At 36.4% G+C, this 24,202-nt stretch overlaps 1 protein-coding gene across 7 annotated transcripts in view; it reads left to right on the plus strand.

Annotated features, from left to right (window-relative positions):
- COL12A1 (collagen type XII alpha 1 chain) overlaps window positions 1-24,202 on the plus strand; it is a 115,304-nt gene that overhangs the window by 9,212 nt on the left and 81,890 nt on the right. For 5 of the 7 annotated variants that reach the window (XM_027057392.2, XM_027057394.2, XM_027057395.2 and 2 more), the window contains 11 exons: window positions 909-1,025; window positions 3,038-3,181; window positions 3,838-3,897; window positions 6,132-6,395; window positions 6,572-6,736; window positions 7,427-7,600; window positions 9,858-10,148; window positions 10,592-11,194; window positions 12,607-12,879; window positions 16,129-16,401; window positions 18,092-18,364. The exons of the other annotated variants lie outside the window; for them this stretch is intronic. In XM_027057392.2, the coding sequence (XP_026913193.1) occupies window positions 909-1,025; window positions 3,038-3,181; window positions 3,838-3,897; window positions 6,132-6,395; window positions 6,572-6,736; window positions 7,427-7,600; window positions 9,858-10,148; window positions 10,592-11,194; window positions 12,607-12,879; window positions 16,129-16,401; window positions 18,092-18,364 (2,637 nt within the window). The remainder of the gene's footprint in view (window positions 1-908; window positions 1,026-3,037; window positions 3,182-3,837; window positions 3,898-6,131; window positions 6,396-6,571; window positions 6,737-7,426; window positions 7,601-9,857; window positions 10,149-10,591; window positions 11,195-12,606; window positions 12,880-16,128; window positions 16,402-18,091; window positions 18,365-24,202) is intronic. 7 annotated transcript variants of the gene reach the window in all.

Here is a 24,202-nt window from a genome sequence, read left to right on the forward strand (position 1 = left end):
TTGTCTTTTCATGATTAACCATTGTTTTGTAAAGGACCATACTGGCATTTTAACCTAAAATGCCACTTCTAGTATGGAGTATACCTGCTGCAAAGGAAAATAACAGTGTTGGTTTACACCTTGCAAACATACAGCGTAGTGGTGTAAACAGGCAGAATGTTAGTTTTATAGACGTCTGTATATTACTTTTTATACATTTAAACATTATTAACATCCCTATTACTACTTTTGATTGCTTGTCTATGAGAACATGAATATACATTTAAATGTATATTTCCTTGTGCAACATAACAGTGCTAAATTTCCCATGATCTCTCCCTTTCATTAAAATACATATTTCATCTCTGCACAGATTGAGATGTATCAACAAAAATTAATAACAAGACAATGATGCAGAGAATGAACAAAAAACATCATTGATTCTTTTCCACATTATGGAAAAAAAGTACTATGTCACTGTTCTAAATTAACTTCTATGGTTACAAGCAGGTTGTGATTTGGCATGCTTATTCAAAATGCACTCAGCATGTATTAGATTCCTTTAATTGTTATGTGAATTGTTTGCATATGTGGTTATTATATGTGATTTCATTGTACTTGTATGTACTTGTATCCAGATATGTTTCTATTTTGCTTGATTTTGCTGGCCATTCTTGGATGACCTAGCAACTCAAGAATCAAAAGTGTTTTGTGCTGTCTTCTGTAATATGTATACTCTCTGATGTTTTGTCATATCTTGTCAGCTTTTAATTTTATTCTTATCCAACAAGATATCTTCTATATTTGTTGGAAACAAATTTATGCAAAGACAATTTTAGTAAGCTTTGCTCGACACAATTCTTTATTGATTAAGTTGACCATTTTGTGACATTGGAAAATGTAATTGATATCAACTCTCTCTTTTGCAGTTGACCCACCTTCAGACTTGAATTTTAAAATAAAAGATGAAAATACTGTTCATATGTCATGGGCAAAACCAGCTGATCCAATTGTGGGTTATAGAATAACAGTGGACTCTACAACAGGTAAGTTTTGAAATGTTGGGGTTTTAAAATAGAGACATTAAAGGTGATATAATCCAGTCTTCTCTCCTCCTTCCATTTCATTATAAGAAAGCTGAAATTTAGAGAACCTTAAGGATTTAGCTAATGTCACCAGATATTTAGTGGACTCAGGTCTCCAAATTTCCAGCTTAGTACCCACTGTTATATTTTTGTAGTGTTGAGCTTTATTATATGGTTTGCTGTGCTAAGCTGTTGTTATTAAAAGAGTTACTTTTTTTTTTTTACCTGACCAGAGTATTGCTGCTAATCTTTGATTTTATAAAGGAGAATTTTCATTTCTTGATATTTTTCTTGAATTAGTATTTTTAACATTTAAATTATCAAGTGAATAAGTGAGTTCTTATGCCTTACCCAGTGTCTTATACATTTCAGTACACAGGAAACATTCTTCTGGAATAATGTTGAGCTACCATGATGGAAGATAAGAATTTACTTTGGCTAGGTGGATTCTGTAGATCCTAGACACAGAGTCTTTAAAAAACAAACAAAAAATCTTGTGTGGGTTGTTGTCAAGAGTTATCTTCAGTGTTCATGATGTTGCCCAACTGTGGAGAACTAATCTCTATTGATTAACTTTTAGTTTTAACATGGCACGGAAAAATAACCATTGCCATTTGCACTGGCCAGGTGGTGGGAAGAAGTCTTGTCTGGCCAACAGTAGAGATGAATGATGTTGCTATAATTTAAGTTTTCTGAAACTACTAGTGATTTTAAATGCTAATTTATCAAGGAATTGGAATTTTTAAAAAAAATATGATGTGAGAACTTAAGGGGTCCAGAATTTACTTTTTCCATTTTGAATCTTTCTCCCCAAATATACTTGCAGTTAACTAATTCACTCATTCCAAGGCAAAAAGTCCGTTGAAAAACAGTGCTATCAGTTTCCATATGTTGGAAATTACTGACTCCTGTACTCCCCAAACTGGCACTGAGACCACCGAACCCAACAGAGCCCCTGCTGGCTTGTCCTGTGGGAGCCCTGGTCGGTTCTGCACGTTCCACACAAAAACCAGGAATGTTTCTAAGGGTTCTATTATACCTGTTACCTTTATTGATTATTTATCTTTTGATGAAAATTTAATATAATTAAAAATCCTACCAGGCACTTAGTGCCTAGGAACCATCGTTCCTGATTGAATTAAGAATGAACATAATCGGGGCGCCTGGGTGGCTCAGTCGGTTAAGCGTCCGACTTCGGCTCAGGTCATGATCTCGCGGTCCGTGAGTTCGAGCCCCGCGTCAGGCTCTGTGCTGACAGCCCGGAGCCTGGAGCCTGTTTCAGATTTTGTGTCTCCCTCTCTCTCTGACCCTCCCCCATTCATGCTGTCTCTTCCTGTTTCAAAAATAAATAAATATTAAAAAAAAATGAACATAATCTATATACGAGTGTATACCCAGTACACTGTATTTTGAAATGTTTGATACCTGGTTAAGTCAATTTAGAAGACTATGGTTACCCATTAATGTATGCACCCATTTGAGTCCAGAGAATGCATTGCTTCCACACAGACTGCTTCCTACTACAGTTTAATTTTAACCTATAATGTCGTCTTTGAGTTGATTTTCATCCCCTACTTGCCTTTCTTCATTCTCCTCCAACACATAATTTAAAATTAAAATTAATTTTTTTGTCTCATTTATGAAATAATTTTGTTATCTGCCATTAGCCCTAAAAAACAATGGGGGGTTTTGGTTTGATATTCTGGTATATCTTTATTCCAGAGGAATCCTTGAGTCCTCAAACAAATATTGAATATGATTATAATAAGTAAGGTCAACGCCAGCCCATTTATTACATTTCAAAGTTCTGGTTTTAGAAGACAGAAGAAGATGATGTGTGGGTGTTCTGAAAAAAAATGCATATATATTTAATTTTTTAGATTTTGAGTGTATCTGGGAATTATATTATATTGTGTCATGTTATATGTGAAAGATATTTTATTGCATTCATATTTTCCTTTCTATATTTCCAGATGGGCCTAGTAAAGAATTTACCCTTGCAGCTAGTACCACTGAAACTTTATTAGAAGACCTTATACCTGAAATAGAGTATGTGGTGACAATCACTTCATATGATGAAGTAGAAGAGAGTGTACCAGTTATAGGACAATTAACAAGTAAGCACACATATAAAAGTACTTCTATCCTTTTTTATTATGCAGAAGACTTCTCCCACTTTCAGATTTAATCTGTTATGCAGAGTTACTTTGTATCAGTATTAGCAGTTCTTTCTATGATCGTAGTCATTAGTGGATGTTAATAATCCATTCCTGGTTTATAACCCTGGTCTCTGGAAGCGGCAGGAGTGTTATGAATGAAAACTATTAAAAACATTAAACTTTGCCAGGCAACAATGTTAATGTCTTTTTGAAGTACATCTAAAATCTCACTAAAAATAGTTCATTTGCAAGGCATTGCTTATTTGGCAGTATTCTTTGAGCAGCTGGGCATGGACCGTACATTTGAGAGACAGCGGTGTAGGGGCGTGTGGGTGGCTTAGTCGGCTGCGTGTCCCACTCTTGATTTCTGCTCAGGTCATGATCTCTCTCAGTTGATGAGATTGAACCCTCTCTCGGGCTCTGTGCTGACAGTGTGGAGTCAGTTTGGGATTTTCTCTCTCTCTCTCTCTCTCTGCCCCTCCTCCACTATCCCTTTTTCTCAAAAATAAATAAATAAACATTGAAAGACAGTGGTAGAAAACAACATATTTATTTTTTAAAGGAACTATTTGTAAGGGTTCATTTCTTTTTGTAATAATCAGGTTTTGATTCAGTTCAAACAGGTGGCCCAACAAAGCCAGGGGAGAAGAAACCTGGAAAACCAGAGATACAAAGTAAGTATTTCCCTTAATGTTTTTGCTTGGATTTATAGAAGTCATACTGTAATATAAAGGAGATGTGCCAAATTATATACATAGTTTGATCTTATTCCTGTGTTAATTTCTATTGGTGTTATCTAGAACAAATACAGACAACATAATAGTAACATATGACTAAATAGTTATATTACCTTACATTCTGGGTTTCTAGTCAATTTTTCATTCTAGCTACTAAATACTCATTTTACTGGGAGTGTTTTGAACTGGTGCGTGTCCACTTTTTTTTTGGCAGGATTTTGGCAGTAGGTGAAAAACAAAGCTCATCACTGAACTTAACTCATTTCTCAAAGAGAAACTGATTGAAATAGGGATATAGGAGAAATTTAAGGCTGGAACACAAGAGAGATGCCTTCACTGTGTTTGAAGAAATTCAGTTGCCATGAAAATATACTTCTCAATCTATGTATATGTTATGTTCATCTCTAGGGCATTTAGATGACTTTAATTGATGGCAGTGTAGCTATTTCCAGTGTCTGTGCACAACATCTTTGGTAACATGTGGGTCTTGACATATCTAAAGAATAATTATACATTTTCCAGAGATGATGTTGGGGAGGTGGTGTCTGGGAATCAGTGGGGTGAGAAATTGGAACGGAGTCTTAAGCAGTTTGAAACAACTTCCCAGGTCATTCTGATACATTCTTTCACTACTAGCTCTATTATTATTCCGCCCCCACAAAGAATGCAGGAGGCAAGTTAGAGAAGAAAAAGGCATGAAAAACATTGTTTACAATTTTTTTTATAATATACAATTAGGAGCCCAACCCCAAACAAAATAAGGTACACAGTGATCCTTGGTGCGTTTGTAATCAAACAAAAGGAATTTTATTTAGTCTTGTTTTTGCAGTTCCTAGCTTCCTTTGTCTTCCATTGCTTTGTCTGACTTACTGGGGTGGACCTTTAAGGAGTTTCTTGGACTCCTAATTTACCACCTTATAAAAGATGGATTTATGACCCAGGATGACGATAAAAGGATTATGAATACAAAGTCCCCTTTATCTGTAATTTTTCCCTACAAATAATTGTTTATCATTCCTTCTGATGCCTAATAATCCGAAGTGAAGTTTGTAGTATGTAGTTATAATGCTAATATTTTCTCCGAGCCATCAATATTTATTCTAAATCAAAGCATTATACCAAATATTGACTATTCAGTAGACTTAAATGGGCCCATTAAATGGTGTGCAAAAATTATTTAGGCATGCAACTTGTATTTAGCTTGCAAAATTTTCCAGGACCCTTTCCTTCTCTTCCTAGCCAAATATTTCTTTTATTATCCACCAACTGACTGCAAGGACTAAAACATCTTCAGAAAATTCACTTAGTGTTGCCTTAAAAATACAGATTTTCATAAGAATCAGTTTGTTTCCCTTCTGACCACAAAGAAAAGAAAGATAGGATGTTTAGTTATAAAAGCCAATCATTGCATTTCAGTGATTTAAGGATGTAATGTGAATTTTTACTTCTGAACTGAAATGTGTTTTTCTACTCTTTGTTTTGTAAAAGTAGGTTTTAGGCTTCCAATTTAGATGCACTGAAAATTAGGACAATAAGATATTTTGACTACCTTGCATCATATTTATGCTTGTTTTGACTTGTGTTAGACTCTGTTAACCCTCTAGACGAACCCACTGCAAACTTCAGACAATTACATTATAAAATGCAGAAGAATTTTAAAAGTTTTTCTCTTTTCTTCAACTTAACTGCATCTGTTTGAATTGGACAGCAGTTGTTTTGTATTTATTGCTAAATACCAAGGAATGAAGACACTGCTTACACTCGTTTTGTATGTCTCCCAGATGTTTTGTGTAATTTTTACTTGGAGAAAAGAGGAAGGATATCATTTATAAAAATAGATAAGTTGATAGCATAAATACTTCCGTCACATGCTCTTGGAGAGTAGCTCATTTTTCTATTTATCTTTTCTTGCACGATGTCTTAAATAGTAATTTAGAGCCATGTAGTTTCATAAATGCGTGTTAAATGAAAGCACTGAAAATGCTTCTGTATACGCAATTAAAACAGTTTATTCTTTTGTGCATGTCGGTCGTGGGTGAAGAACAATGTGAATTCATCCTGATCAACAAAATGATTTAAGGAGACAACAGTTTTTCAATGTTAGCTTGTAGTCTTTGACTATGAAGCAAGTTAATAATACATCAATTAAAAATATATCCAATGCATTTCAGAATGCTCTGTCAGTGCCTGGACTGATCTGGTGTTCCTCGTGGATGGCTCATGGAGTGTGGGAAGAAATAATTTTAAGTACATTTTAGACTTTATTGCTGCTCTTGTGTCCGCTTTTGACATCGGAGAAGAGAAGACAAGGGTTGGAGTTGTTCAGTACAGCTCTGATACCAGGACTGAATTTAACTTAAGTCAATACTACCAAAGGGATGAGCTTCTTGCTGCAATTAAAAAAATTCCATACAAAGGTGGCAACACAATGACAGGTATGTTTTACAAAGTTCATTATTGTTTAAAAATAAGTGGAACACCTGTTTGGGAAAGAAATTAAGCATCACACAGTTATCATAGCTTAAATAAGTTTGAAGTTAACCACATAGTTTTTGACCTTGGCAAAATTGTGTAGTAAGAAGGGAACAAATATGTTTCTTTTTCGCTTCAGGGGATGCCATTGATTACTTAATTAAAAATACTTTCACGGAATCTGCTGGAGCGAGAGTTGGCTTTCCTAAAGTGGCAATTATTATTACGGATGGCAAGTCCCAGGATGAAGTGGAAATTCCAGCAAGAGAGCTTCGGAGTATTGGGGTTGAAGTTTTCTCTTTGGGTAGGTCACGTTTGGCTGATTATTTTCACTTTAGAACTACTTCAATACTGCCTGCTTAGGAAGAGGAAAGGTTGATTCCTGAAGGAAGGATGCTATTACAAGTGTTCACTGCATTTTATAGTGTAGTGTTAAGCCAGGTTATCTTTCAGTAAAAATTCTGCTTATGTATTTCTCTCCTAGAACTCCCTCAGCCTATGCATTGTGAGGTGGTATTCATATATACATATATATATTTTTGCCAGCCCTCTGTTTTTCAAAGAATGCTGGGCCACTGATTCTAATAAAGATCCTCCTTGTATTATCATTAAGTGTTTCTTTTTTTTTTTTTATGTGTTTCCTATATTATGTAATACTTGTGGAATTCAGAGGGTTCCAGTTCATTCAGGACTCTGGAAGAAGAAAGTATTATCTTTACAGATGGCAGGGACAAATGATGGCATGGTTGGGATGAGAGCCCACTCTGTTTCACTAACCATTCATTTTCCTCTTTGGCTGGCCACTTTATGTGAAATTATAAAATGCCTTTGTCATTTGAACAGTTGCACATTCGTTATGAAGCAAACCAATTCTGGTTTATGACTAAATAAGGATTTAAAAATGTCTTTACTTGTGAAGGACTGAGAAAGCAAAGAACTCCCCGAATTCAGCACATTTTTCTTTTCAATATATCCTTGTCCTTTTGTTTTTAAGGCATTAAAGCTGCAGATGCAAAAGAACTCAAACAAATCGCCTCCACGCCTTCATTAAACCATGTTTTCAACGTGGCCAACTTTGATGCAATTGTGGATATTCAGAATGAGATCATCTCTCAGGTGTGCTCAGGTGTTGATGAACAGCTTGGTGAATTGGTTAGTGGAGAGGAAGGTGAGTGAATTGTTCACTGTTCCCGTGTGTTAGCCTTTTCCATTATTTGATGGCATTTGTAGCTTTATAGGAATTCTAAAGGTAGACATTTTTACTCAAACATATCTTCTAGTGATTCTCCAGTTGTATACTCCATGTGTATGGTTTTTCAGTAACTCAACTTCTTGATATTATTTGTATTGGTCCCCCTCCCCCAGTGGAGCATTAAATAAAAATATTTATATCATTATCAAGTTCTTAAAAAATCTTATTTGAACAAGTTTGACTTGCTCTTTTTGTCTAAGACCATATTGTGCATGTTGAGCGTCTGCCCATAATTATGCTATTCAGGTACTTGCTTTCATTGTCTTACACTCTGATTTAAACATTGGCAGGCTGGGAAGACATGTATCTTAGCATTTGGCAACATCAACTAATAAGAACACTGTTAAATGTTCGTGTTAAGTGGTGAAAAAAAGGGTTTTCTGTCATCATTCTCTGCATGTTTTCAAAACTTTTAAGAATATATCAAAGATCAGTCAGTTTGATCCTTCCACATCTGGAAGAATTTCCCATTTTTATCAGTTATTGTTTCTAAATACATGGGAGAAGGAAAAGACATTTCAGAAGACATTTCATAAACATCCTTTTGGGCATTAGAAAGTCACAATTTCCATGATTGTTGTCCTCTTAGCCTGAGAATTGACAAGTGATTAAAGATAAGTTTAGAATAGCTACATCTTCAGTCATGTAAACTCTTTAATCTCCAAACCCCTAGTGTTTTGGCAATGTTCACTGGCCCCAATTCTATTTCAGAACCCCTTCTCATTACTTCATGGGCTCCAAATCTTCTTCGTTTTACTGCCTAATGTCTGATTCTTTTGATCTGTGCTATTACAAAATCAATCCCCTCACCCCACTTTTCCCTGATTAGCCTTTCTTTATGTAGTCTTTTCAATACTCTATTTTTTGAAATATCTGTTATTTATTTTTGGGAGAGCAAAAGACGGGGAGGGGCAGAGAGAGGAGAACAGAGGATCTGAAGAGGCTTCTGCACTGACAGGCTGACAGCAGTGAGCTCCATGTGGGGCTAGAACTCACACACTTTGACCTGAGCCAAAGTCTGATGCTTAACTGTCTGAGCCACCCATGCACCTCTTAAATACTCTATTTCTTACCTGTCGTACACTGTCCACACTGCACGTGTGAGGATAGACCAAATTTCTGTCCTGCCACTGTTTGAACTCTGCTTGTATGATGCGTGGGGCTGTATTCCAGGTGTTCACACTGTTCTTCAGGGCCTCTCAGTCTTGCTGGCTTAGCCCGTGACTTCTTTTCCCTATTCTGTCTCTGCGCCACTCAAAAGTTTTGGCCAAACATCCAGATGGCACATCTGTTGCTTCTCCATGCCCCCCACTACTCACTTTTTAGACATCATTTTTATACGTATGTATACATATGGAGATATGATTGCCTTTTTGAGGAGGCCACGAGTAAACTGGTGCCTGTTTTATCATCCATTTCTTGCAGGCTGAGATTAAAATAAAAATTGGAACTGTACATTCTGGGAAGTTGATTACATTGACAAATGTAAACGTGTGAAAATTTGATGTGAAATGTCTTCAAATACTTTGTTGTCTGTTACATACATGACTGTATAAGGATAGAAATGTTTTAGATGATTGATATTTCTTTGTTGATATACATGTTGTAAAATGTGTCACTCCTGGTGGCATTATGAATAGAGTTGAACATTTTTTCTTAGCTTGAAACAAGTGGGAATAAAGTTGTCTAAGATTATAAGAGCTGTCATTTAAGAACTGCTGAATCCTTTATCTTTCTTTGCATATTATAAAGTATCTTTTAAAGATTACATTTTAATCTTTATAATATCATGAAAACAGAAAAAGAATTGAGCAAGTCATTGGTTGAGCAAATATTTATTGAGTGCCCACTTTGGTACCTAAGAATAAAGATGATGAGTAAAATACCAAAATTAGAATGGAAACCTTGGTCCTGGAGAAGAATTAGGCATCAGACATCTTTTTATTGATTTCTTCCAATGACTTTCTTTCCCCTTAATTTTCTCAGTTCCCTGATTAAAAATCAGGCACTGAGTCTTTTTTGGTTTGGATGTGTACAGGTGAAAGTGAAGACTTGGGATTGGGCAGCTCTTCTTGATGCCTTCATGATTAATTTGACTTGGGAGGCTCAAATGTTCAAACCTATGGGTTGCATTTCACTGTTTTTAATCACTGTTCTACTCGTTACTTTTTAGTTATTGAACCTCCTTCAAATTTGATTGCCACGGAAGTGTCATCAAAATACATTAAACTAACTTGGAGTCCATCTCCTAGCCCAGTGACTGGCTATAAAGTCCTCCTTACACCAATGACCGTCGGAAGCCGACAGCACGCACTGAGTGTGGGGCCTCAGACCACCGCACTCAGTGTTCGTGACCTTTCAGCAGACACAGAATACCAGATCAGTGTTTCTGCCATGAAGGGACTGACATCCAGTGAACCCGTTTCAATAATGGAGAAGACTCAGCCCATGAAAGTTCAAGTGGGTAAGTTCATGGGTATATCATTGAGTTTGGAATAGGTGATGGTTCATTTGACAGTATGCCGTCCTGCATTGGGTTTAATTTTAAACAAAATATTTACAATAGTTTTCTTTAAAAAATTAAAAAAATTTTTTTAATGTTTATTTATTTTTGAGAGAGACAAAGACAGAAAGCAAGTGGGTTGGGGCAGAGGGAGAAGGAGGCACAGAATTTGAAGCAGGCTCCAGTCTCTGAGCTGTCAGCACAGAGCCTGACGTGGGGCTTGAACTCATGAACCATGAGATCATGACCTGGGCGGAAGTCGGATGCTCAACCGACTGAGCCACCCAGGCACCCTGCAATAGTTTTCTTTTAAATAAGCGTGCATACTGAGAAAACCAGATATCTATATTTTAATGACTGATTTGTATTTGTTGAACTTTAATGGACTTTCTTTCTTCTTACAGAATGCTCACGTGGTGTGGATATAAAAGCTGATATTGTGTTTTTGGTTGATGGTTCTTATAGCATTGGGATTGCAAACTTTGTTAAAGTTAGAGCCTTTCTGGAAGTTCTTGTAAAAAGTTTCGAGATTTCACCAAATAGGGTACAGATAAGTCTTGTCCAGTACAGCCGGGATCCTCATACTGAGTTCACTTTGAAAAAATTCAACAAAGTTGAAGATATAATCGAAGCAATAAACACCTTCCCCTACAGAGGAGGATCTACAAACACTGGGAAAGCAATGACTTATGTCAGAGAGAAAATATTTGTGCCTAGCAAGGGTTCAAGAGGCAACGTACCAAAGGTCATGATTCTTATCACTGATGGGAAATCTTCAGATGCTTTCAGAGATCCTGCTATAAAACTAAGGAATTCCGATGTGGAAATCTTTGCAGTTGGTGTGAAGGATGCTGTTCGCTCAGAATTAGAAGCTATTGCCTCTCCTCCTGCTGAGACCCACGTGTTCACAGTGGAAGATTTTGATGCTTTTCAGAGAATATCTTTTGAACTCACACAGTCTATTTGCCTTAGAATTGAGCAAGAGTTGGCAGCTATAAAGAAAAAAGGTTAGTAGACTTTGTAGAGTCGAGGTTATCTGTTCATGAACAAAGCATTTGGTTATAAAATTGAGGATATATAATTGTGGATTGTTCTTTTCATGAGCTAGAAAAAGGAATTTTGCTGCCTTATAGAAATCTTTTGAGCTTAGTTTATTTAGCTCTGAGATAGGACTTTATTTTGGGTATGGATCATGTATTTATTGATGAAAAAGCTGTTTACCATGAGTCACGAGATATTTTCGATCCTAGATCCTTAAGCATGGCTGGTTACCAGCTTTATCACACTTATTTGCCATATTCAATTCAACAACCACTAGTTGAGTGTCTACTATGTGCTAGATGGTGAACCAAGTCTTTTGAATCAAAGGTGACTAGAACAGAGTCCTGGATGTTTGAATTCTTCTTTCGCATTCCCTTTCCCTTACACTTTTAGGCATTATTCCTCAAGCAGGAATTCCCTACCCTCTTTTCTTCGTTTGTTCAAATTCTGTTTTTGAACATTCAGTTAAAAGTCCCATCTCTTTCATCAAGGCTTCCTTAACTGCTCTGGTGCTGGAACACTTAGTATCACTTCCAGTCATTTGGTGTTCATAGGTACTGCTCTGTTTTGTTAATAACGTCACACTCTCCTTCTTTCCAATTCAATTGTTTGTTCCCTGAGAACAGCAGTGTGCCTTAAATGTTGGCTCTTCCTATGACTCAGCTTAATGAATACTCTTTTGTTAGGAAAAGTCCCTTAATTATAATCTTGAAATATCTGTCTATCACCAGAAGTTAATATCCGATTGCCGAGGATGAATGGGAAAATACTGATGGTTCATTTTAGGTTTGTTACTGTTTAACTATTCCAGTTGTGGGCAGGACCATTCCATTACTGCTTTGTGTTTAGAAACTCAATTCAAATTCAATTTTATTTATTTATTTATTTTTATTTTTTATTTTTAAAGTTTAGTTATTTTGAGAGAGAGAGAGAGTGCACACGTGAGTGCAGGAGGGGCAGAGAGAGAGAAGGGGAGAGACAATCTCATGCAGGCTCCAAGCTGTCAGCACAGAGCCTGATGTGGGGCTTGATCCCATGAACTGTGACACCATGACCTGAGCTGAAATCAAGAATCGGTCACTTAAATGACTGAGCCACCCTGGTGCCCCCAAGTTCAATTTTAATTAGTCCTTTAAACAGTGTAACTTAGTATTATGAATGGTCGAGACAAATGATCAGGATCTTCTTGTAGGGCTGTAAGTGAGAGGCCCTCTCTCACAGGTCATGTGTGGCATATGTACTCAATGTATTTGTCTCAATGACTATTCTTCCAATGAATATAAGCCCTTTCAGAAAAATAATCATTAGTTCCAATTTAGCTTTATAGATTTAAAAATTTCAAACTCTGGCCTTTTTTTTTTTTTTTTTTTTTTAATAGCTTATGTACCTCCAAAGGATCTTAGTTTTTCTGAGGTGACTTCTTACAGTTTCAAAACGAACTGGTCTCCCGCTGGAGAAAATGTTTTTTCATACCACATCACCTACAAGGAAGCTACCGGGGATGATGAGGTCACAGTGGTGGAGCCAGCATCGAGCACCAGTGTCATTCTCAACAACTTGAAGCCAGAAACCCTGTACTTAGTCAACGTAACTGCAGAGTATGAGGATGGTTTCAGCATTCCCTTAGCTGGAGAAGAGACCACTGCAGAAGGTGAGATGGGGTTTCTGACCTTGTTTTCCAAAAACTAGCAATTTATTGTAGAACCAGGTTACAGTTTGAAATAATCATCTGCAACTATAGTTTAGAATGGTGAATGTCTTTGTAAGATTCAGCCTCTATAAAGTACAGCTATTCATACACCCTTTTAGAAAGTGGAAAAAAAATTTATGTAAAAAAAACCCTAGATTTATTTTGATGAATTTGAGGTTAAGAGATACAGAGAACTATTAATAATTATGGAATTAACTCTCAAAATACTACTTTTCCAGATTTTTCTGTCCCATGTTTCAGCAGTGTTATGTTCAAATACTTATGAATTTTGTTTGCTTTATCTATGGATGTGATGGCAAATATATTACCAAATGTTTTTTGTTTGTAAAAATTGTGGTAAAATACACATAACATAACATAAAATTACCATTTTAACCATTTTAAACGCACATTTCAGTGGCAGTTAGTACACTCATATTATTATTACCACCATGTGTCTCTAGAACTTTTTTTTATCTTGCAAAACTGAAACTCTGTATTCATTAAAAAATAACTCTCCATTCCTCTCCCCACTGCCCCTGACAACCACCATTCTGTTTTTCTGTTTCTATGAATTTGACTACTCTAGTTACCTCATAGGGGTGGAATCATACAGTATTTGACCTTTTGTGTTTGGCTAATTTCACTTAGCATAATGTCCCCAAGGTTCATTCATGTTGTAGCTTGTGTCAGAATATCCTTTCTTCTTATGGCTGAAAGAAATTCCATTGTATGTATATACCACTTTTTGATTGTCCACTCACCCATGGGTTGCTTCCACCTTTTAGCTATTGTAAATAATGCTGCTAAGAACATGGGTGTACACATTTTACCAAATGTTTCAAGCAGTGTTTGTTTAGGTATATCCTCTTAACTGGATAGAGTTGAGTACTTTCTGATACATTTCACTACATTGGATATTCAAAGGGTACCAAGGAACCTGGCCATGAGAAGACTAAGACTAGGCAATTACTCTTTAAGATAAATATCGCAAATATTAAAAGATACGTCAGTTGTTCTCTATTTTTACTAGGGATGAGCAAAAAAGCATAAACAGATACATGAGGAAATTAAGATGGTTACAAAGAAGTATTTGCTAACAGGAAAGGCACATGTTGGCATACCTTGCTGATAAAAGCTAGAGAACCTTTTTTCTCTGAAGGATTTTTCAAATAAGATTGATGTTTTCCTTCTGTGCATGGTTTAGGGAAATTTCTATATGAAATCCAGCAAATAAAATAATGGCCAAAGTTTACTTCTTTTCTTATGATTTTTTGTGTTGAGTAACCCTGAAATCCATACTTAGATATTTCTGATTTTCTGAAAATTTCTCTATAATGCCCATATTGTTGCTTGATGAGCCTGGTCCTTTTCCTTAAGCATTTTGGGATGGGGATGGGAATATGGATAAGAAGAAATTTAAATCCAGAGGGTATTTGAGTAGAGCCAACTACATTCATATCGCTCTAGTTTTTGCTCATTGGGCTCCAATGATACAATTTGGTAATACATTTCTAATTCTATTGTCTGTAGTGAAATCTGAAATTTAAACTTTCTTTAGTTAATAAGGAAGTTTCTGATTTCAGTACCTTTGTTAAGCTACTAATTATTGAGCTCCAACTTATGTGTCAGGTGCTGTGATAATTGTTTTCCATGGATTATCTCATTTAACAACTTCAGTAAACCTATAAGTAGTCATGTTTTTCCTTCTGGGTAATCTGAGGCTCAAAATTACACATTCAGCTTCAAAACTAGTACAGTAGTTCCCCTTAATCTGTGGCTTCACTTTCCGTGGTTTCAGTTGCCCACTGTCAACCACAGTCCAGAAGCAGATGATTTTCCTTCTGGCTATTGTTAGAAGGTCAATAGTAGTCTAATGCTACATCCCAATGCCTACGTCATTCACCTCACTTCATCTCATCATGTAGGCATTTCATCATCTCACATTATCACAGGAAGGGTGAGTACAGCACAATAAGACATTTTGAGAGAGGGAGAGACCACATTCACTTAACTTTTATTATAGTATATTGTTATAATTATTCTATTTTATTATTAGTTGTTGTTAATCTCTTAATGTGCCTGATTTATAAATTAAACTTCACTATAGGTATGCTTCTATAGGAAAAACATAGTGTATATAAGGTTCAGTACTATTCGTGATTTTAAACATCCTCTGGGAAGTCTTGGAATGTCACCCTTGCAGATAAGTGGTGGGGGAAACTACTATATTCAAACTCATCAGTTTATCTGTCTCATTTGTTCTGGCTAATTTAGTCTTTTTCCTTGCCATGTAAAATGAATCATGGCTGTAACTCTGCCAACTGCCATTGTTTTTCTTAAGGGATACACTTCTTTTCTCCCTGAAGTGATCTACTGACGTATTGGCTGTTTAGGTAAACTTCTCATTATATGCGAGATAAATGAAGTTGTTTTGCACTGTGCTTTCACTCCAGTGGATTGAAAAGACAATAACCTTTAGTCCATCTTCCCTGAACGTGTGGTCCAAATGAACAATTTTCTCCTTAAATAACTAAATAATTTAAACATGTTTACTAACTATAAAGCTGAATGATGTTCTCATTTAGGCTTAATGGAAATCTATTTAAGACTGTTAGTCTATGGACATTACACACATTGCAATTTGACCTCAAGATTTAGATACAGGTAGCATTCATTAAGTGTCTACAGTGTGTTTGGTCCAACACATGTATGGTCTAATTATTCTCCAAGTCAACGGACTCTGCAGATAAAAAAAGTTAGCTGTGGGACTGGCTGGGTAAGACAGTTCATTCAAGTGGGTAAATATGGTAGAACTGGGTATTAGGTATTATTTTCCTATGTTTCTGAGAAAATCTAGTTAGAGGAAAAGGGTTGGCTACTTATGTTTGAAGACATGAGTTATTTTTATTTTTGAATTTTATGTCAATATGAATTTACTATTTAATAGAGTACATACTTATGATTTTAAAAGTTTACTATTATGTACCTCTTTGATTAAAAAATTAACAGTACTTACTTTCTTTCTGTATATTGAGTATTTATTGTTTCATCACCTAGCTAATATCTGGCTAAATGAATGCTGTAACCAGGATGTTTGATAAAATGCTGCTTTTGGATTTGTTTAGAGGAGGAATGCTATAATTTATTGATCAAAAGCTAGTTTTGCATTTTTTTGTGTAAAATAAACTTTTTAAAAAAATATTTCAGTAAAAGGAGCACCTCGAAACCTAAAGGTGACAGACGAAACTACAGACAGCTTTAAAATTACCTGGACTCAAGCTCCAGGGAGAGTGTTAAGGTACCGAATTATATATAAACCAGTTGCTGGCGGAGAGAGCAAAGAAGTGACCACGCCTGCCAATCAGAGGAGGATAACACTCGAGAACCTGACTCCAGACACAAAATATGAAGTATCTGTAATTCCGGAATATTTCTCAGGACCTGGGTCTCTGCTGACTGGAAATGCAGCCACTGAAGAAGGTAGAGGAAATATGCCAACTGCGTGGTAACAACCAAACTCTTGACTGCAGGGGAAGCTGTAGGCAACTGTCAGGACACTACAGGATACTACTTTATCTCGATTATCTGAGTATTTTAGACTGTAGTCCTTTTAGACTGGAGTTACCCAAATTTTTGACTGACTTATGACAACATTTATTTGTGTCGATAGAACTCAAATACTATTTATGATCTACATATTCTTTTAAAAATAGCATGATTACATATTCTGATATAAATTGAAGGATGACTAGGGATTGAAAATCAAACTGCTCTGCACCATTGAAACAGATTATATATTACTTCTTCAGGAAGATTTTAAAATAATAACCTGTTTTTTACCTAAATGGTTAGGCCCCCAGGATAGATTCTGATATTTGCTGCAAATTATTAATGTTAAATATTTGTTTTACTGAGAAAAATTAGGGCATTCATAATTTTCGTTTTATTCATTTATTCATTTCATTTTATTTATTTCATTTTATTCTTTAACATTTAAAACAATAGCAATAACAACATATTCGCAACAATGAACAGTTGTTGAGGACTTGTTTGTGTTAGGTTCTGTGCAAAGAGCTTTTCATATATTTTCTTATTTGATCCATGCATAGAGTCAATGGAATTGTTAGTATTATTATCCCTTTTTATAAGGAAGTCAAGGCTGAGGATACTAAATGATAGCTCAGAGTCATGTTGCCGATAAGCAGTGAATCTGAGTCAGACACTCGTAAGGAATATCCACCCCAGCATGGCCTGCGTCACCACTTCCCTCCCAGTGTAAGCAGCTAAATAGCCTGTCCTATGGAGTCCCCTTCTCTTTCCATCTGATTTCTTCCTCCTCTTTGCCCTTCAGAAAGTCACCACTTCCTTTTTTCTCTTTCTAGTTGGGGATCTAGGGCCCTTTGTGCTGGGTACTGTAAAAAGATCCAGTGGCTCTTCATCTTTCTGTTTTTTGGAGTGAAAGTGGTTAGCTGTTGTGTGCCCAGTGGAGAGTGTTATAGGATTGGTGCCTTGTGACCCTTCAGAGATGACATTACCACTCTACCAGAAAAGTCATGAAATGCCAAACATCATATTTGCAAAGGGATGGACAGCCCCTGAGTTTTACCCAAGGCAAGGCCTCACTTGGGCTGTTTCTTACCTTAAGACTTTTTCTAGGATAGCATTTGATCATTTATCATTTTTATCACATCAGTGTATTTCCTGGTTATTACATTTAGAAGTTCATAGCATGATACCAATAAAATCCTTTTTATTGAGAATTTCTTGGAGGAGTTAAAGCCTACATTGTGATACTAATCAACGTATTTACAATTTGTAGGGCTTTGTTCCACTTTTAGAGAAAAAGATTGTAGTTTTTAACAGCAAAGAGTAACATGAAAGATATTAACCTATGTAAACACTGAAGAGGAATGGGATGACTTTTGATTTGTTTCTACTGACAAATAAGGCCCAGTTTAGAAATGCTTAGGCTCTGTTGGCCAATCAAGAGTTATGATTGCTGTAATACCACTCAGGATATAAATTTGATGTGGTGCGCGTGCCGCCCACAAACAAACACAGACACCCCCCCCCCCCGCAACACGCACCCCCACACGCAAAGCAACAAAATGTTTTTCAAGTCATTTTATTCAATAATGAGTTTTGATGTTGTTCTTGTTTTTTAATGAAGTTAGAGGGAACCCAAGAGACTTAAGAGTTTCTGACCCCACAACATCAACTATGAAATTGTCTTGGACTAGAGCACCGGGGAAAGTGAAACAGTATCTCATCACATACACCCCAGCGGCAGGGGGTGAAACTCAAGAGGTTACTGTGACGGGAGACACAGACAGAACTGTGCTGAGAGGATTAAACGAAGGGACACAATATGCCTTATCTGTGACAGCCTTGTATGCATCCGGGGCTGGAGATGCCCTGTTTGGTGAAGGAGCAACGCTTGAAGGTAATTATCGTCATGTTTTATAGAAATTCCTGAGTTTGTTGGTGATTTGTTTAGGAAGCTGAAAATGTTTCCGGAGAACAAAATCTAGAAATGTGCTATCCTTTCTCTTAAAAGGAATTTGGATTGAAAAGTAACTATGAAACTGCCTGTGATTCAGAGACATAGAATGCAAGCAACTGTAAAAAATCACGTGTGATCAGGAAGAGGTGTACCGGGAAGCTGAGTGCATCATAAGGCCATAGAAATGTGTTCTTAATGCCATGGGTTGGTTGAGTGGAGAAGAGGTGTGTGACATTCAGGGTGGGAAAGGGCCTTGGGGAACATCTGTGGGTGAAAAGGATTTGGGTTGCCCAAGGTAATGTGACTGCTTCCATCACTCACGAGCAGACAGAAACCCTTTTCTGACTCTGAGTCTCATTTCATTCACCATGCATAAAAGCATTCAGCTTGAGAAATATGAGAATCCAGGTTTTTGCTTTGTTTGTTTTCTGAATGACCTCTAAAATTCAGCTCTGTGTTAGAAGTTTGAAGTTAATGCGGTACTTAGCAAGAACCACCAACAAGACTGGAGCTATGTCCTTGGTTCTGCAGAGTTAATTGCCAGAGGGCTTCATATTTCTTAGAATCTTTTGAAATATAATGGCAGCTTACATTTAACTCACCACAACTACAAAGTAAGCTGTGTAAGAGGGAGAAAATACAAATTTGGCCTAACTGCAATAAGAATGTTGTGATATTAAAAAGAAATATCAGTGGATGATTACAATAATGAGTCGGTACCATAGCTGGAAGCCTAAATGGAAATCAGGCATTGATTCCTTTTTGTTATCACCATCTTTTATATGACTTACTGAAAATAGTTAAAGGAAGAAAACAAATCTGAAGTACCTTTTGTGATGTGAAGTCACAGTGACCTTAGGTAAAATATCTGTCTAATTTGGTGGATCCGGGAGCTTGGAGGATTGTAGATATTATAATTAACAGGGACAAGGCCCACAACAGACAGTTTTGATTAAAACTTCAAGACTTTGTCAATAGTTAAAACAAAAACAAATATTCTAATCAATCCTATCTCTAATGGTGACCAAGAGTTTAATTCCAATAGTCCCTGAAATCTACTTTTAAAAGAGGATTTAAATGAAAGATTAAATACCAGTGTGTACAATACTGATTACTAGAAGAGTCCTGGTTTGACTAGTTAGCCATGTGACCTTGACATGTTTCCTTAACCCCTTGAGTCTTAGTTTTCCCATCTATAAGAGGGGATGATCATTGCTCGGCCTTCATCCCAGATTTATCGTGGAGATCGAATGGGAGACTCTAAGTGAAACTCTTTGTGAACTGTAAAATACTATATGTATATAAAATTCATGAGGAGAAATAATATTCACTTTAAGATTGATATCTAAAAATAAAGCTTTTGTAAGTATTTTGGAGATATTGATTAGCTACCCTAAAGTTTTGAAAATAATAAGAACTAGAAATGGAATTTGCCTTAATTACAGAGACATAATCCAATCAGTAAAGCATGTGATCTTTCTATCTGGAGCAACGTCCAGAATTTCTGAAAAGTTTGTTTTTTTGTTTTGACCTTTTGAAGTTCTCTTTCTCATGTACTTCCCATGGGCTTTCAACATAGGTTGTTTATAGGATTTTTTAAGGATAAACTTTTGAGCTTCTGTTTTTTTACAGAGTAATTGTAGGTTATTGATGTTTGTGAAAATTTCTCATAAGGAATATCTTGGAAATGATTTAATAGTTTTACTTCTTATACCTTTTAACCTTCTGATATTTTTCTGCATTTTCTTACTTTAAAACAAACCACATTCATACTCAGTCCAAATCTCTTAAAGCTAAAAATTAGGGCATTTTTGTTAATAATATATTAACAATCTTTAGAAAACAAAATACACATTTTAATTTAATAGCAAACATATTCTATTAAGCTGTGATTTTTCTAAGCCAAGTGTATAGCTAAATTGTTTATAATTTTATAGTTTTGTACAAGTAGTACAGAAAATCTACCAACTTCTATGCATGTGCCCCCTCTCCCCCCCCCCAAACACACATATTTGATCAGAAATTACCTCTAAGGGAGATACATGAGTAGTAAAATAGATCTTAGAAATTACTGTTTTCAATTTCCTGAGAAGGAGGGAAGTGAGATGATTAACTATAGTTAATTGATAATTGAATTGTAATAATACTTTTTTCCCATTTATACCAAAGCTCTTTACTACATGAAGGATTATATAAAATGCTGCCAGCCTGATTTTATTAACATATTTATCCCATTGCATTATGTGTGGTAAACTTGACAAATATGTGAAAGCATAGTTGTGACTAAATTAAAATAGTAGATTTTTGCCCCTGGTTATTCCATTTCATTTTATTGTATTAACTTAGCCAAATCCACATACCATATACAGGAATAGGATATGATGGTAAATGCAGGGAGTGGAAAGCCAGAAACAGAGCCAGGCAACTGCTTTTGAGGGCCGCTGTTTTTCTAATCTGTTTTTCTCTTGGGAGAGAAGGTGGTAAGAGCAGACCTTGAAGGAATGTTTCTTCCATCCAGAGGCATGGTCCAGCCGGCAAGAGCATTCTGTAGGTTGAAATTTTATGGATTGTCTGAAGTGCATTCTATTCAATTCAAAAAATATTAAAAAAAATATTTAGTATGGTCTACAACCATCCCTAACTTGAATCCATTTCCTAGTTTGTTGAAATGTAGCCAATGATCAGAAAACTCCCCTGTCCCTGGAAGAGAGATTTATTAGCATTGGCATTGGGGAAGTTCATGGTTTGCTCTAGGACTGTATGAAATAGAATCACAAAGGCAGTGTTTATTACTATTTCAGATCCAAACTTCAGAGGAATCTGAGCACAAACTCTTGGGTTTGATTTACATGATTCCCCCCCCCCACCCCCCCCACCCCCGTTGTTGTTAAAGTAGATTTAATGTAATTACTAAAGCACTGTTGTAATGTAAAAGTACTTTAGGTCCTGATGGAACTTTTAATTGTCACTGTTAGCATTTAGAGAAAGGAAAACCTGTTCATAGAAGAAACCCTGAAATGAATAATGGCCATTTTTAATGCAAAGATTGACCACAAATGAATGAAAATTTCAGTTTGGGAATAATATGGTTCGTTTTGTTTCTGAGTGTTGTTTTTTGGCTATGGAAAAGATGACTTTTCAACATTTCCTTTGTTGCAGTTGCTATAGCAACCTGCCAACTTCCTAGACATGAAGAACTTCCTGTACATCAAACCAAGCTAACTCAGCTGACATTTTGTTACAATGAGGTTTTTAGCACATCATAGGGATTCCTCTGCATGATGTTGAGTAGCATGGGGCCTCTCCAAGACAAACTAAATAAGGTCTCTATGTTTCCCTAGATTTATTGCTATCTCATAATTTGAAAAATTATATGTTCTGAGTATAACAACTCTGAGGTTTCCTGGGAACTTTAGCACAATTACCAAGCAGCAATTCATATTTCCTTTCCTGCACATTAATGGCTCATCAGAGAAATATCTAAATCATGTTGGAGACATAACAGTTATGGAAGAAATCTCAGGCTTTGAGGTTGAAGAGTGACTTGTTAAGCGGTTTTTAAGAACTACATACTGCTTAACATACTTGTTAGCTTATCAATAGTGAACTTTGTCCTTTGGAGTGGTGGATCTAATTCATTGGCTGTAAATCAAGTATGTTTCCACATAAACGCGGAAGCAGGTTTTCTGTATTCTGCTGTGGAAAGTTGGATGACTTTTGAACTGAGCTTTAACGGAAAAGACAAATTGATTTAGAAGAGGATTTACATTACATTTTCAATTTAATTTCTATTTTTGAAAGTGGTATGTGAAAGCTGACTGGAACAATTTATACAGTTTCATTTCATTATGATTAATTTTTCAGTTATCATCATTGGCTAATTTGCGTTATAATTATATTTGAATTGGATGATGATTTGCTTTTCAGAAAGCAAATGGAAAAGGGCTAAGGAAACGTAGGAAAGTTACTTAAATGAGGCATTAGTTCTTTGGCTTCATATGTGGAAAAAGCAGAAATCAACCCCTTGTGGATGTTCAGATCATGAGAAATGCACCTGTCTAAATTACTTCCCACAACGGTAGCTCAGAGATGCATGTGAGCAGGCATGAGAAAAACGACTTTTGAATATATCTAAATATGTTTGATAATCAGAGAAGAGATATTGAGTATCAAAATCTCAAAAACTGGTAAATTTTATGTGTTTAAATTTATGACAGAAAAGCATGTTATTTCTTATAAATATACTGGTACTATACTGGGGAGGATAAGGTAGCTGGGAAAACTATTGAGAAGGATGAAGATAAAGGCATGCCATCATTATAGAAGAGGACTTGTTTGAAACGACTGCCAGAAATTCTATTACCAGAAATAAAAGTAATATTCAAAGCATAGGCATATACCCCAGAACAGCAGAAAACAGGTACCATGAAATTAAATATTATTGAGAACAATATTGCTTATGTGAAATCTTGAACAAACTAAAAGATCATAAAACAAACATTTATAAGTCTTGAGGCAGAGCGAAAAGAGGGACTCGAGGAGGTAGGAAGCCTTTGCTAAAGTGGAAGTGGATCCAGGTTCTGGGAAGCATAGTGACAAAGGGGCAAAAAGACTACTGGCATTGGTTCCTGTTCACTGGACCGTTTCTAAGCTTCCCCTTTTAAGAAACTGTAATCTCTCCTGCCGAAAGGCTACATGCTGGTCTTCTGACATCTTTCCTTTCTTATTCCTCTTCCTTTCCTTTTCCTTCCCAGGTTTTCTAAAAAGAGACTCCCAAACCCAATCTAACCAAACCAAGCCAAATACTCTTTCTGTAGTTATTGATATCTGAAGTTCCTCAGGTCAAGGACAAAATGTGCAATTCGTATTTTAAACCAAAGCAAATGCCTAGCTAGGTAACACTTCAGTTGAACCTCATTCACAAGAAAATGTGATCAACTCTTGAATAAGAAGCATGGGTTGAGAGCCACTTCCTTTTGAAACAGGATGAAGGGGAGGAGAGAGCAGTGAACATCACATGTGTGTTATGGGGGAGAAAGGATGTGATGAGAAGATCCAACACACTTCTCAGTTCTCTGAGGGTCAGCCATGAGATAGAGAGAAAGAGACAGAGGGTGAGCGGGGGAGGGGCAGAGAGAGAGGGAGACACAGAATCTGAAGCAGGCTCCGGGCTCTGAGCTGTCAGCACAGAGCCTGACACAGGGCTTGAACCCGTGGACTGTGAGATCATGACCTGGGCCAAAGTTGAACACTTTACCAATTGAGCCACCCAGGCACCCCATACCTGTCTTTATTTTGAAGGAACCTTATTTCAGAGTGAAAGCAAGTGTGAGGGTTTCTTCCTGCACTGACCAAGCACATCTAACAAATAATGGCCTTAGAGAGGAGCATAAGGAAAAAGAAAGAAATGAGGAAAGAATAAAGAATTGTAGGGGAATGAGAATAATAGAGATTTAAAAGATTTTTTAGGAAGTATCAGTGCTTAGGCATATCTCCACATATTTCAATTTAATTGATTTGGGCATGGCCTACTCTTTGGCACCCCAGGTGATTCCATGTAGCTTATCAAGTCCAGTCCATTTATTTTTTCCCAGGGCCCCAGGGGGCGACATAGCCTGCTGGTGGCTTGCTCAGCTGGTTGCACACCAGGTCTTAACACCAGCTTGGCCACTTGATAGTCTGCCAGTTGTATCACAGGTTACAATTCAATTGCTTCATTTTTTTTTTGTAAACCAATATTTGTCCAAGCTAAGATTCCATTTAAATAATATTTTTAAA

This window comes from Acinonyx jubatus, chromosome B2, assembly GCF_027475565.1.
Source record: "Acinonyx jubatus isolate Ajub_Pintada_27869175 chromosome B2, VMU_Ajub_asm_v1.0, whole genome shotgun sequence".
NCBI lineage: Eukaryota > Metazoa > Chordata > Mammalia > Carnivora > Felidae > Acinonyx > Acinonyx jubatus.